Raw genomic sequence first — 13,755 nt, forward strand, 5'->3', positions numbered from 1 at the left:
GAACAGGCCCACGGCTTACTCATGTCCATGGGTGCTACCTGGTGAATGCGGAGACCACATTGGTGACCCATGCTCAAGGGAAAAGCTGGCCGGAAGGTTCAATTAATCATTTATAGATATATTTTAAAAAACAATAATTTGACACCTCAAAAAATATTTTGCCTCATAGTATAGCAATTAGATTTACAGTATTCAAAGCGTATAGAGTACTCATCAACAGCAGGATGAAGCCTGCAGTGACTTCCTCTTCCTCTATTGACGGTCGAGTTCCCACTAACCTTAAAACGACTCTCTTTACAAGACCATCAAAGGCTCCAGAGGACGCGCTCTCCTGTTTTTGTGACTTCTTAACATGATTCCCCGCAGTTCAACATTCAAGGCAAACACTACAGATGGATCGTGGAACTTCGTCCTCCTATCGGCATCAAACTGTGCGAACCTTGGATAAAAATCTCTTAACATGGTGACTGTGGTAAAATTAAGGGGGCCTAAAATAGACTCAAGGGGGCTCCGCTCCATCTGCAGACTTGAACACAATGACGGGATGAGCCCATGCAGAGGTTTGACCCCCAATGTCCAATAAGCCAAGCAACTCAGATTCAACCATCTGTTTGTGCGCGACTTACTTCCCATGGACCAGCTCTCCTGGTCCACCAAACGCTATTCCAGCTTTCCCGGGGCCGCACACATCCTCTCAAATACCTGTCTTATCTCTCTCGCTCTCCACCCATCTCATTACTCCTCTCAGTAACCTAACCTCCGCTCTCCTCCTCCATCACGCCCCCCCCCACCACCCCCCGCCCCTTATCTGACACTCAGCAGGGCCGCTCTCCATCTCCGTGTGTGTGCCTGCAGGCAAACATATGCTGCTCTTCCCGTCAAGAAGATTCCGGTGTGTTTGAGAGAGGAGGGATTGTTTAATGTTTATTAATCACCTGTCTGTGGAATGAGGTGGCGAGACAGCAATGGAGCCGCGCGCGCGCACACACACACACACACACACACACACACACACACACACACACACACACACACACACACACACACACACACAGGTCTATTCAGTAAGGTTACCAGTCTGTCCCGGGTTTTACATTTACAGCAACACAAACTGTCTAAAATTTAAGGGAACAGTCTTTTTAAGAGCACATGCTAAATCACAGGTGTCAACTCAAAAGTCAGGGTGCCATTTCCTATCCCATCAAATGTATGGGTAATGTAATTTAATACAGATCCAAAATAAGGACAGGAGAGCCTTGCCAGAGGTCTCCACTTTACTAAGGAGATTTCAATTGAAGGCTTTGTGGGTTGCCTCTATGCCTCAGAGTAAATCTTTTCCTTCAAATACACCTAAAGATTGATAGTCCCCAAAAAAGCAGCCGGTAGATTTATCAAAACCTTACACCAGTTACATCCATGACTGTATTTAGGCACGTTAACAAGATTCAAAACAAATGGGCACGAGTGCTGGTTCATCTGGTACACCTGTCGATCATAAATCAACAAATCTGCCCTTTTTATGTACTTCTAAAATGCTTTTGGTCACTTTGCCCCCCCCCCTCCCCCCACACACATTTTTAGCAAGCACACAAGCATGAGCAAGTGTCCAATGCACACGGACTGAATTCAAGTGCAAAAGTACACAGCCAGGAGCGTGTTCTCATGTTGCAGATGAGTAAACTAGAAAGCATAGCGAAAAGCACCACAGGGGCAAAGAGCGTATATCTCAACTGCGCGTCACTTTTTATTGGAATAGAAAGAACAAGGAGGTCAATGGTAGAAAAAAAAGGGGAACGATCACTTGGTGGGAGAGAGCTTCTCCAGGTCATGGATGCCCTCTTTGTCAATCAAACGGACGGTGAAGAAGGGAAGGTTCAGAATGAAGCGCCTGTTCAGCTGGTGGCGGCAGAAACAACAGTGATAATCAGAACAAATCAAACAAAACTTTCCTGGGAAACCGAATCGAGTGAGAAATGGCAAGTAACTACTAATTTTCCAAAAGTTATGTTATTAAAAAGTGCAATGAAATGTTAACCAACCTCTTCAATGCACTTCTTCAACACATCCACCGCTTCATCTCTGGTCAGATCTGGAAGACACAAAGATGGCCATGAATTGTGGGGGGACAAATTGGAGATGTTTGAAAGTAGCTTTTGGGGGCCTAGCACACACCTGGTTTGTAGTAGCGGTCAAGGATGGAGAGCGTGAGATAGGCGCCATAACCGTGGGCGGCGAAGGGGGCCTTGACCAGCGAGGACAGGTGGTCCATGTAGTACAGACCCGGCCCGTCTGTGTCATCGTAGCCCGCCAGCAACATGTTGACGTGATATGGCGTCTGAAGACAGGGGAGGATGAAGGCGTCACGGCACCCGCCTTTGCTCACGTGCCCGTTTCGAAATTTCACTGCGGCCTCGCGTGTTTCTGCTTAGCTGTGATCAAACGCTCCCGGCTTAAAATAACCGCAAAAAGACCAGAGGTTCATTCAGTACGCGGGCGGAATCCATCGTGGAGGGAGGCAGCAAATTATTTCTGAAAGGAAAAGGACTGGCCCATTTAAATGTACCTTCTATCTATCCAACGAGATATTAATTGCCCGATTCACCTGTAATGTAGCTGTATTTCTTTCTGCCCAAAATCAGCATCTGGTTCAAAACCTCCAAATTCCTCAGGCCCGAAAATTAACTCTCTTGAATGCGGCACTGCCTGAGAAGTGTGTTCCAAAACTCCACCTTGTCCCTCACTCTGTGGGAGCCGTGTGACATGTTGTCGCCTCAAGATTGAAAGCTTGGATAGACAGTCATAAGTGAAGTCGCTGTAGTTGTGAAGGTAAATTTGTGCACAGATTAGTGGTTTTATTGATTGACTGGCGGCTGAAAAGTTTGGGAAGATGATGAAGTCACAGGCATTTGCGTTTTTGAAGTATTAAAGGTAACTAAAGCGAGCCATTTTTGGGAGGGGGTTGTTTTAACCTTTTCAGGGACAACGGTTACTACAGCGGACAGCTTATCATGTTATAAGGTGGCAGGTGTGGATGAAAGGAATAATTTCCAAAAGTTTAGTCATTTTGGTGGTGGGAGGACGCTCGACGCTGATGATCAACACCAGGAATGACTTTGACGGAGATTATTCTTTCTTTAGCTCTGCTGGCTTTTTTCCGTCTTGACCAAGGGAACTTCCACATTTTCGATAGCTAGGGACCTTTTTCATCCATTTCCTCTGATATGAAAGAGGGAGATGGGTCAAATGTGTGTTTTTCTTTTTTTTTGGGGGGGGGGGGGGTTAGTCACTTGCATTGTAACATCTGCTAGAAGTCAGCACCCCTGTCACCGCCTTCATCACACCCTCCCTCCCTCTTCCTTGCTTCGCTCGTCCCCTCCTCTCCTCTCCCGCTGCCTTCACCCCGAGCCCCCCGAGTCACGCCAGGGCTCATTAAAAACTTCTAAAGTCGTTTCTCTTGCACCCCCCCCCCTCCGTCTTTTGAAATTACATCTTCCACGCTTCCAGCCTCTTCTCTCCCTCCAGTACACTAATTTCTTTCCTCAATTAAAAAAAAAACACAATTTGGAGGGCTTCAAAATATCTTGAAGCCTAAATGCTTGACAGACAAAGGGTGTTTTTTTTTTGGATTAGCGCCAAATAGAAACACAAAAATAATAACAATGTCGCTCCCTCTTGCAGCGAGGTGATTCATTCAAGCCGGGCCGGTGACGATCTCAACACCTTCCCCGTCATTTCAATTTGGCACACATTTGACCTGCTTATTTCTGTGACTTATGTTGGCGTTATATTTGCCACGAGGGGGATGATCGTTATATCCCCTGTGGAGTGGGCTTTAGTATGAGTGTTAATGATTGCCTCGCACAAACACACACACACTCACTCGAAAGCATAACTGTGTGTGTGTGTGTGTGTGTGTGTGTGTGTGTGTGTGTGTGTGTGTGTGTGTGCGCGCAAATCGGCGCACAGCACGTACGGCCACGTATCGCACCCGCGCGTGTTTGTATGCGCACTTTTACTCCTCTGTGAGCCTGCGAACGCCCCAAGTGGCATCACCCCCACCCACCAGACACCTGCCTCACTGGTTACATTGTAACAATAATACAGAGCTGGCATCAAAATAACCTTCCCATGTCACCTCAAAGGCACCTTGTTAACCCCGCCACCTGAACTCACACCTTGATTCACATTAACAAACAATGTGCATCATCTGATTAACCCCCCCCCCCCCCCCCACTCCCCAACAGCACTTTTGTATTAATGCACACACAAGATAAAAAGCTGCCTGTTCCTACTGATAACCCAAATCAAAATTCCACTGTTCTTTTCACAAACCTTCAATTTTAAGCACAATCCCATGTCCAAAATGAAAATATACAAAGATATGATTCCGATGACTAATTCCGACGCATCATCAGAGCGCGTGTTTTGGCCTCAGAAAGGGTCTACTTTGGAAAGGTACAATCAGGTCCATCAATATTGGGACGTGGACATCAGAACGAGCCGCTGACAAAAGCACCACGGTGAATTCTGAAGTGTTTGGGGAAATACGATCATGTTTAGCCGAACGCTTCAGAATTCATTGGGCGGTGTTTCACAGTGCAGATGGACGACAACCCGAAACATACTGCAAAAGCAACTAGGGAGTCTGTGCTGGAAAAGTCAATCACCTAACCTGTTATCCAACCGAGCAAGCAGTTCATTACCCCTAGAACGAAAGACAGTTGCACTCGAGGCCTGCAAAGTCTGCAGTTAAAGCACATCTTGTTTCATTTCATTTCAAATGTATGGTGGTGATATTTCGACCCAAAAAGATGAGATGAATATTTCTGGAGCTGACTGTAAACTGGTTTCTGCCCCCCCCCCCCTTTAAACCTAACCAAACCTCCACTAATAGTATTTTGAGAAAATTAGAGTGCACAGAAATGCTGCACCGACGTTCAAACTCTTCTGCTAAGTTTAAGCGCTGCTCTTTCCTGTCGCCCACTCCTCTCCCCTCCGTGATTGTCCCCCCCGGGCGTGTTCTCTTTATTGGCATTCCTCCTCAATCTGTTGTATTAATTGTTCATCTGCGCTGGAGCCGTTGCATTGTGTGCGCAATATGGTACCAGTAATTATTTGTGCCCGTTGTGTGCCCCCGTTGGAAAATTTATCTCCAACACGTATGGGCCCCAGCTGTAGCGTGCCGCCGTGCAGAGGCTAACTGTTGCCGTGGCCTAACAGAGCAGGTTCCTGTCGCAATCTATCACTGATCGCTGCTGGGGGATGCCCTGAAATCCATCGCTCCCTTAAGTATTCTAACAGCATGTTTAATTGCTACAATAGCGGTTAATCACTGTCAATTTAAAAAAAAAGAAAGAAAGAAAAGAAAAAACTATCTGCTATGCTAACTACAGCAAAAAAAAACAAAACAAAACAAGAGAAGAAGCCATTTATGAGTGTGTTTTTCTATTTTCTATTGTATATTAAAGAAAAAAAAAAGTTCTCCTAGTTACAAACAAGATGCCAAAAAATGTTGAAGATGAAAACAGAGGATTCGGATTTCATCTTGACCCGCAGAAGACGGCAGACATTGCAGCCATCTCAAGGACCTTGGCAGGTACCCTCTGAACGCTCTGGTAAATCGACGTGTCTATTCAGCATCGAGACAAAAGCTCCGAAACGCAGCGGAAGACAGACAGGATTCCACGGACCCATCGGCTTTGAACTTCTTGTTTGGCCCTGCGCTGAATCCTGCGCCTCATTACTGATGCGGACTTGTCGAGGCCTCAGGTGATTACGTTTACCGCCAACTTTTTTTTTTCCCTCTCCTCTCTTTGTTTCGCTCCACTCTCGCTCTCCCTTGCTCCCTGAAGCTGGAGTAAATGCGGTTCTCCAGAGGTTAATAGTGCGGCCATGTTGTTTTCCTGAACGGCAGGTTGGCCAGCGCGGCGCTACGTAAGGCAAGTCCCGGCCTCCTCCGTTTCGACATGCTCTGCTGGCGAGAGTTAACGACACCTCCCGGTGGTCGGCAGCCACTGGAGTGTGACATCTCTCATTCTATAGAACTCATCTGGAATGTGTCCTGCAGGAATAAGGCCATGGGAATTAACAATATAGCCCTGATTAATTTATCACCCAGTCGTGTTTTTAACCTAGGGCTTCGGATACGTTGGCAGTTCGGCGATCGTTTATGGGGATGGGGGCTCAGGGGGGGGGGGGGGGACTTTGATGCACTCAGAAGATGACTTAAGGATGGAGGAGTAACAATTTGGATCCAAAACAAATCATTATCTTGATAAATCCTCTTTTTGCAGTGGCTAGATATGAATCTACTCTGATTTAATCAAATTAATTAAAACCAATTGTCAAATATCTGGGACAGTTGCCCAGAAATCAACTGGAAAAAAAAAAAAGGTTAGGCATCTGGAGGCATCTTCACATAAATCGATAGTTAATGATGTCGTATTCCGCCAACCATCTTAAGCTCCGCGAGTTCATTAGTTTTGGCTGATGCAGAGTAGATAGGAGGAAGAGTCCGCCGGTTCATCCTTTTGTTTTTGTTATCATTCCCAATACTTCAGAAACAATTTGGCCAGCCATAATTAAAACAACAGAAAATTGATCGTGAAATATTGACGTTTCAGACCCCGTACTCAAGACGGACTTAGAGAAAACATTGCAAAAAGAAAATGTTAATCCAACAAAATCTGCAAATGTCCGGATACTCTGGAGGTTGCTGAATGCAAGAGGAAACATAGCTGGAGGAAGGTGTGGGATGCTGGTTGGGAAAAAAAAATGCTTTGGATTTGGTTTCTCGGCACTCCTGAGAATGCAGCATTGATAAATCCGCCGCTCACAAAGCCAAAGTTGTAACCAAGAGGCACAAAAATAAAGATTCCCTTGAAGCGGATGACAAGACATGAATAAAAATGCTCCTTCTAGCTCAACGTTTTCCAACCTTGACTGAATACAAATGATCCTGCAGCCCTCTTCCATGTGCAAATTATGTGAGGTTTCTTTTTTAGGCAGATGTAGAGTCGACTCAATTGAGCAGTTTTGTTTTGTGCGGTGTGCATTTTATAGTTTCTTTCGTATATGGTCGCAAATGATCCCACCCTGCATCATGCCCATCTTCTGTAACCTTGTGTGACGTATTGTTGTTTACTCAAACTGAAAAGTGTCAATTGGTCCAAGGACAGTGATGTAAATGATCTTGATTTTTTTTTTTAAGTTGAGGTTGGACTGACACTTTATAGTGAATTCTATTTGAATTAATTAATAGACAAACGGATCATTTATAGGTTGAGAGAAATATGAGGTCCTTTACGGTGCTGCTGTAATTCCCAGCTGGACAGGAGAATTTAAAGTCTTGTGTACACTGACTCCTCCTGGTTCTCACACTCCATTTTGTACAGTGTGGGTCTACTGAGAGTACACGTTGTCCCAGCTGGGACTCCCTCCGCTCCCCTACTGCTCCTACTCCACCTCTATCCCTGGCTCGATGTGTCCCACATTCCCTTCCCGGCCACACTAATTGTTTTTTGTAATTATTTTCACCCTTCTGCTCTTGTGAAAGGAAGCAGCTGCACAACTGCTGACAAATTAGCACGAGCGTCAAGACACCTTCTAATAATCACTTATTTTTTATTTTAATTTTTTATTTTTGTGTTAGTGTGAGGCATATAGTGATACTAAATCAAAAGTAGAATTGCAGCACAAGTGTACCCTGGACTGGCATTTAGCAGGGATTCCGAACCACCAGTCGGTGGGACTTTGGGTACTGGGTTGAAAAAAAAAATAATAATAATTAATAGATTAATTTAAAAATCTGGTGTAGCCACTGCATCCAGAATATCAACAGTCATACTTAAGTCCTACTTAAAACAGAGTTTTGGAGTCTCACATAAAAAAAGGCCACTCTGTGCATTATGTGGCAACAGGTTAGTGAGCAATTTATTATTTTTGTGTTTGTTTCTGAGTCAGTCTGTCAAACTATTGCTTCATGTGAAACCAGTCTGTTGCACATTAATGGTCAGGGGCTGCCGCTGTAAAATTGTCGTCAAAACCGATAATGTACAAATATTTGATGTTTTAAAAGGGTTTTTTTGCAACAGGTTTCCAGGTCTAATTTTGAGACACAGAAGGCAATGCTGTGACAATTTATGATGACAAATTAAGTACAGGAAATTGTATTTTCATTGAATTCTAAACTAACAATGTGTTCAACTTATTTTAAAACTATTCTTTTAAAACCACCACACTGAAACCAAATGACATCATAATATGTGGCATGACCAGTTCATCTTATTTCAACACCGTTTCCAAATCCGGTTTGCCTACGATGGGGATTGCCATTCTCTCCCTAAATATGACAGTTTTGGGAGTTATGTGTCTCTTTTATCCCCCCCCCCCCCCCAAATATTTTTCTTTACGATTGTTTCGTATATTTACCCTGCTTCGAAGGTACTCTGCGAGGTTCTTTCTCGTAAAGTTTGCTGCGGCTGCTGGGCTGAGTTCATAGCCTGCAAAGAAAACAAACATTGAACAAATAACTTCGACCAAGACTTTCGTCAAGTGGATTTGTAGTCCAATTTGAGGTGCTTACCGTTTCGCATTTTGTAGAGCTGAACATTCTTCTGGATATACTCTGCAAACTGCACCGTGTCTCCCGCCTCTCCCACGCACAGCAGCAAGATCTTCTCGCTTAGTTTGAACATTTTGTCATCGTCTGACACATAAAGGGAGCAATTAACTACCACGAAGTGCATCCAGAACATATAAGTCACTATCGGAAAGAATACAATACTGCTGTGGGTGGACTGATTTTTAAAACGCAATGACTTTCACTTTCGTTAGTATTTTGGGGCGAATTTAGTTACTGCCGAACGAAACTTTCTGGCGTGGATATGTTCTATATACTAACAGGATATGCATGCGCATTTGCGAATGGTGAAATCTAAATGGAAGATGGCAAAAGACAAAAACAACCTCGTCATTCATAAAGGTGCAAATGTTGCCATAGCTGATTACATAGATGAATGCAGCCACTTTTCGAAAAAGCTAACGTCATACCTGACACACAACACATTTCATTCAAGACGTTCTTCAGTTTGAGTAATATCCGAATATAACATTGACATTTTAGCCGGGTAGTAATGCTAAGCTAACACATTGTCACATTACCTTGTTTCATCTGAATAAAACTGCTGACTGCGACATTATCGGCAGCGACAAGGACAAAATCCGGTCCCTGTATGCCGATTAAATATTCCATTTTAAATTACGAGAGCTATTTTAGCAGAGTAGTCAATATAAAAGACGCGTTCGAGCCGCGCTAGTACAGATTACACAGCAAAAGTTACTGGTCGTCGGCGCACAGTCTAAACGTCGGCGGAAATCGAATGACGTATCTCGTACGCGACGAGGGCGGGCATTTTGAACGGACTTTGCTTGCTGTGTGTTTTTCCCCGAGCCCACTTCCAAAAAGAATATCTGTTTTTCTACGGGAGATCGAATGAAGGGACAAACACATACGACCCACAAGACGATGACGGATTCGAATAAACTAAACGACTCGTCGCAGCGAAGACGGTCCCCGCGGTTGACATCTCCCTTGGTAAATACGGAAAACAACATGGCGCGTAACAGTAACGCTCCAGTCAAGCGTTTCACCTTGAAGAAAATTGCACCCAGGAAAACTACAACTGCAGCTGTGCACGACAAAGAAAATACGCCGAGGCGATCAGAGGGAAGCCAACAGAAAAAGCAAAAGATGTCCACTCCTGGTCCGGTTCGGGAGACCCGGCGGTCCTGCGGCGCAAAGAACAAGGCCGCCATACCATCGCCGATCCTACCGCCATCGGCGCCGGTCCAGCCTTGTCCCCAGCAGCCAGCCGAGGATGCACGCGAGGCGATGTGGTTGCAGAAAGTGCGTCGCTCCTACACCAGGCTCAGCGACAAATCCTTCAACAGCCACGACGCCCGAGAGACTCTTTTCGGGTTTGAGATGCTGCAGACCCCCGAAGTGGGACGAAGCGTGAGTCGGGCTCAGTCGACTCTGGAGGTTTCAAGTACCGCATCTGGTCCCAGTTCTTTCATTCTGGACACCGAGGACTGCGTTCCGGTCCCTGACATCCCCGGCGTGGCGTTGGCAAAGAAGAAAAAAAAACGAAGGAAGGTCCAGCAGATCGACCTCACGGAGCTGGATGCACTTTCGGCCAAGATGAACGCCGAGTTCCGGGAGGCTGAAAAGTTCGAGTTGGTTGTGGAGTGAAATAAACATGGAGACTGACAAAACACTGAACAGAGGGCACCTGACAGCATGTTGTGTTCACCGACATGCTGATTAAATGCCAGTTTTGAAAGGACAGACAGTTCACTTAAATGTAATGTGTTGGTTTTTTTCACATGTTCTAGTTGTTCCTGCATGTTAATTCTGGCATAATGGTGTAACGTATGGTCTTAATGGGATTTATTCTGAACCCTTTTCTCTGTTTTAATCACCATTGTGTCGTTTACCTTGTTGCCTCTGTAAAGTCGTATGTGAGACAAGAGTAAAGGTGAAGTTGTCTACATTGTTTTCTTATTCTGTTTTATTTTAGTGACTGGAAAGTCCAATTCTACATCTGCTCATCAATAAATATTTCAGATTTTTTTTGTCACTTGGGCTTGTGACATTGCAACCAATTATCAAGTGAAATATTTTCCAACCACATCGAATGCATATGCTTTCGTGAAAAATATTTATCCAACACATTCAAAAATGTCCTGCCACCAAACCGAAAACCAAAACTGTGTGATTAGCTGAGCTGTCACATATGTCTTCATCGAAGCTGCTGTCTGTAAGGTGTGCTTTGAGTCAACAGCATGTTTTTTCAGTCAACATAATCCACTGGTGCATAACTGTGAATATGCAGTCATCACCTGTTGTATTAAGTTGTAATATCACCAATCGCCATTAGATGGCAGACATTGCTTAGTTGCACTTACACAAGGCTTTTTACTGCACATATTACAAAGTTAGCTATGTTATTTTATTTTTGTGCGAATTTGTAATGTCATGTACGACAAATATCGTACCTCAATAATATTCCTTGTTTCTTGTTCATCAGTTTTTTGGCGTCCTTGAACGACGATTAATTTTTTTTTAATGCAAGAGGCCAAACAAATCCATGGCACTCAGAATGACACAGCAAGCCCCTCATTTGAAACAGATCACTTTGATTGACAATGTCCTCTTTACTCTATACCGCAAGTATCAAGTTTGAGTTTTACACCAGTTGATATGAATGTGCAGAGAAATAATGAATGTTTATCGCCAGGGAGTAAATCCACAATTTACTCATACATTTAAGGATGTGCACTGTTTGCCTCCTCAGGTGCCACATTGTGTCGGTACCCTTCATTTGACATTTCCGCTGCCTGGCAGAGGGCCATGAAGCGCTTCGTGCGAGGCCTTTTTGGTATATTTTTAACAAGTGAGCTTGTCACCATCACTGAACGCTACAAACAGTGAGACGGAAGCTGTCAACCAGCAGCAACTAAATCAAACTGCCGCCTTTTGCTTGGGAGCGTCTTCATGCTGATTTTTCTAGCAGGGTGGATATTTTACACTCTCAATATAGATGTGTTTTTCCTCTTTCCCTCCCATGCCTTTCACCCCCCCTCCACAACCCCTCCTTTCCCATTTCACTCACGGCAGTTGTCGCCGGTTCAGCTTGACTGCTTCGTTAGGGCTCATCATTTGCATTCAGATTAATTATCTAATTACTGACAAATGTCCGGCGGCCACCCCACACTCCGGCTCGTCATCTCGCAGCCTGTAATTATTTTAATCATTTACTTTCATCTGGAGCGTGGCTGCTTTACGCCTGTGTTTAGAGGCCATTCTTAATTACCCTGCCAAGACACTCTTTTTGAGGGGGGGGGCGTTTGGGGGAGAAGAGAGGAATTGGGTGAGGGATTCGTGTGTGTGTGTGTGTATAAAGCGAAGGACCAACGGGGACATGATCCAGAGGCTTTTTAAAGCACAGAGGAAGAACTCTCCTCTACTCCAGCCCCTCCCATCCAACCAACTAACTTCTTCCTCTCACCCCATCCTCCGCAGACCCCCCCCCCCCGCCTCCCATCCCTCCCCCCATTGTACTTCCTCTCCCTTTCCCCCCTTTATCGCAAGCTCACACAGGAATCGCCCGTGGGCTTCAGTGCGCCGACTGCTAATACGCTCGCACACATGCACACGCACACGCACACTACATACAAGAGAATCGTGCACCCTATTTGTGGCGCTCATCAAAATGCGTACGTCTTTCCACTATATCTGCATGGAAAATCTATACTTGTCTGGGCTCGATCTGTCTGTTTCTGTTTTCCCGCCGCATCCCTCCACCCACCCACCCATCCAACCAATGCACCTGCACTACAAGTCTTAACATCTTTCGGTTTGCCGTGTCCTTATCGCAGTGTTTGGACAGCCTGGCATGAGGCCTGCTGCTCCCTGTCTCCCCCAATGAGGGACGGTAGGTCACCCCTTCCATCCCTCCCTCCACTAGACCGCTCCATAATGATGCTCTCACTCAACCCCTCAAGCCACGCGGCTTCCCCTCGCGCGCTGACTGCTCTTGTTAAGGATAGCCAGAGTGTGAGAGAAAGAGATACAAAGCGCCGTAATTGGCCCCTTGAATATTTAAGTCACTCGGGATGAAAGTTTTAATGAAAAGATGATTATCTACCAGTTTATCACACACACTGTTTCATATTTCATTTTCGTATGTTCCAGGCGAGCCGCGTAGTCTGTCTTGGCAGTTGTGGGGATGAAGTTTTTGCTGGGGGGGGGGAGGCCGGAAAATAGTGCAATGGCGAGAAATAAATGCAGGGGTGTGGGGGTGGGGGGGGGGGGGTTGCCAAATGGATGTGTTTCATTTCCAAGCGATTTAAACTTAACCCTTTCATGCACCCTGTAACCTGATAACATGATAAGATGTCCACTGTAGTAACCGCTGTCCCTCAAAGCGTTAATAGGTTCAGTTCTTTCTTTCTTTCTTTCTTTATTTTCGGTGAGAGCAACAAAATACCTTTCGCACCTTGATCTAAAATAGGGGTCACCAATGTTTTTGAAGCTGAGAGCTACTTCTTAAGAATTGATTCATGCAAAGGGTTACCGGTTTGAGTCAATCAACACAGGCCATGTGAAAAGTGTATACATATGTACATGTATGTATATGAGTATACACGTTGCAAGTATAACTTCTGTTTAATTGAAAAAGGTATCATATAAAGCAGGGGTCGGGAACCTATGGCTCGGGAGCCAGATGTGGCTCTTTTGATGATTCCATCTGGCTCGCAGATAAAACAAAATACTCTCGCTTGTTTAATCGCTCCATCGATTTTTCACTGCTCACGTTCTGTTCAGGGCTACAGTTGGCAGCGGGAGCAATTTTAATTGGATGATACCGGCCTACGTAGACCGTTGCTGGGGAAACGGGTAAACGCCCCTTTTTGAATCAGCCCGCTCGGTCATTAGTTCAAAGCTAATCCTGAAAAAGAAAAAAAAGATGACGAGTATGGTACATTTCAGATGAATGGACCGAAGGATTCGCCTTTGTGGCGTGAACAGGTTCTGCGGTGTGTCTAATTTGCAATGACAAAATACCATCGATGAAACAGTCGAACGTAAAGCGGCACTTTGACACGCGCCATGCTACGTTCGCATCAAAATACGCCGCGGGAGACAGTAGAAAGGAAGCGTGCAAGCTACTAAGCAGGGTGCAAGCTAGC

General features: G+C 45.1%; 2 protein-coding genes across 2 annotated transcripts; one reads left to right on the plus strand and one right to left on the minus strand.

The window, feature by feature from the left end:
- Window positions 1–1,720: 1,720 nt before the first annotated feature.
- psmb2 (proteasome 20S subunit beta 2) lies at window positions 1,721–9,367 on the minus strand. Its single transcript, XM_086136757.1, has 6 exons — window positions 9,163–9,367; window positions 8,585–8,707; window positions 8,431–8,501; window positions 2,173–2,335; window positions 2,040–2,089; window positions 1,721–1,896 (listed from the first exon to the last, which is right to left on the minus strand). Exons 1-6 carry the CDS (start codon window positions 9,251–9,253, stop codon window positions 1,798–1,800), a joined length of 597 nt encoding a protein of 198 aa, XP_085992883.1. The 5' UTR covers window positions 9,254–9,367; the 3' UTR covers window positions 1,721–1,797.
- cdca5 (cell division cycle associated 5) lies at window positions 9,359–10,591 on the plus strand. Its single transcript, XM_086136756.1, has one exon. It carries the CDS (start codon window positions 9,494–9,496, stop codon window positions 10,250–10,252), a length of 759 nt encoding a protein of 252 aa, XP_085992882.1. The 5' UTR covers window positions 9,359–9,493; the 3' UTR covers window positions 10,253–10,591.
- Window positions 10,592–13,755: the final 3,164 nt, after the last annotated feature.

The sequence above is a fragment of the Hippocampus guttulatus genome, chromosome 18, assembly GCF_054856545.1.
Source record: "Hippocampus guttulatus isolate MCC_2025c chromosome 18, RoL_Hgut_1.0, whole genome shotgun sequence".
NCBI classification, from domain to species: domain Eukaryota; kingdom Metazoa; phylum Chordata; class Actinopteri; order Syngnathiformes; family Syngnathidae; genus Hippocampus; species Hippocampus guttulatus.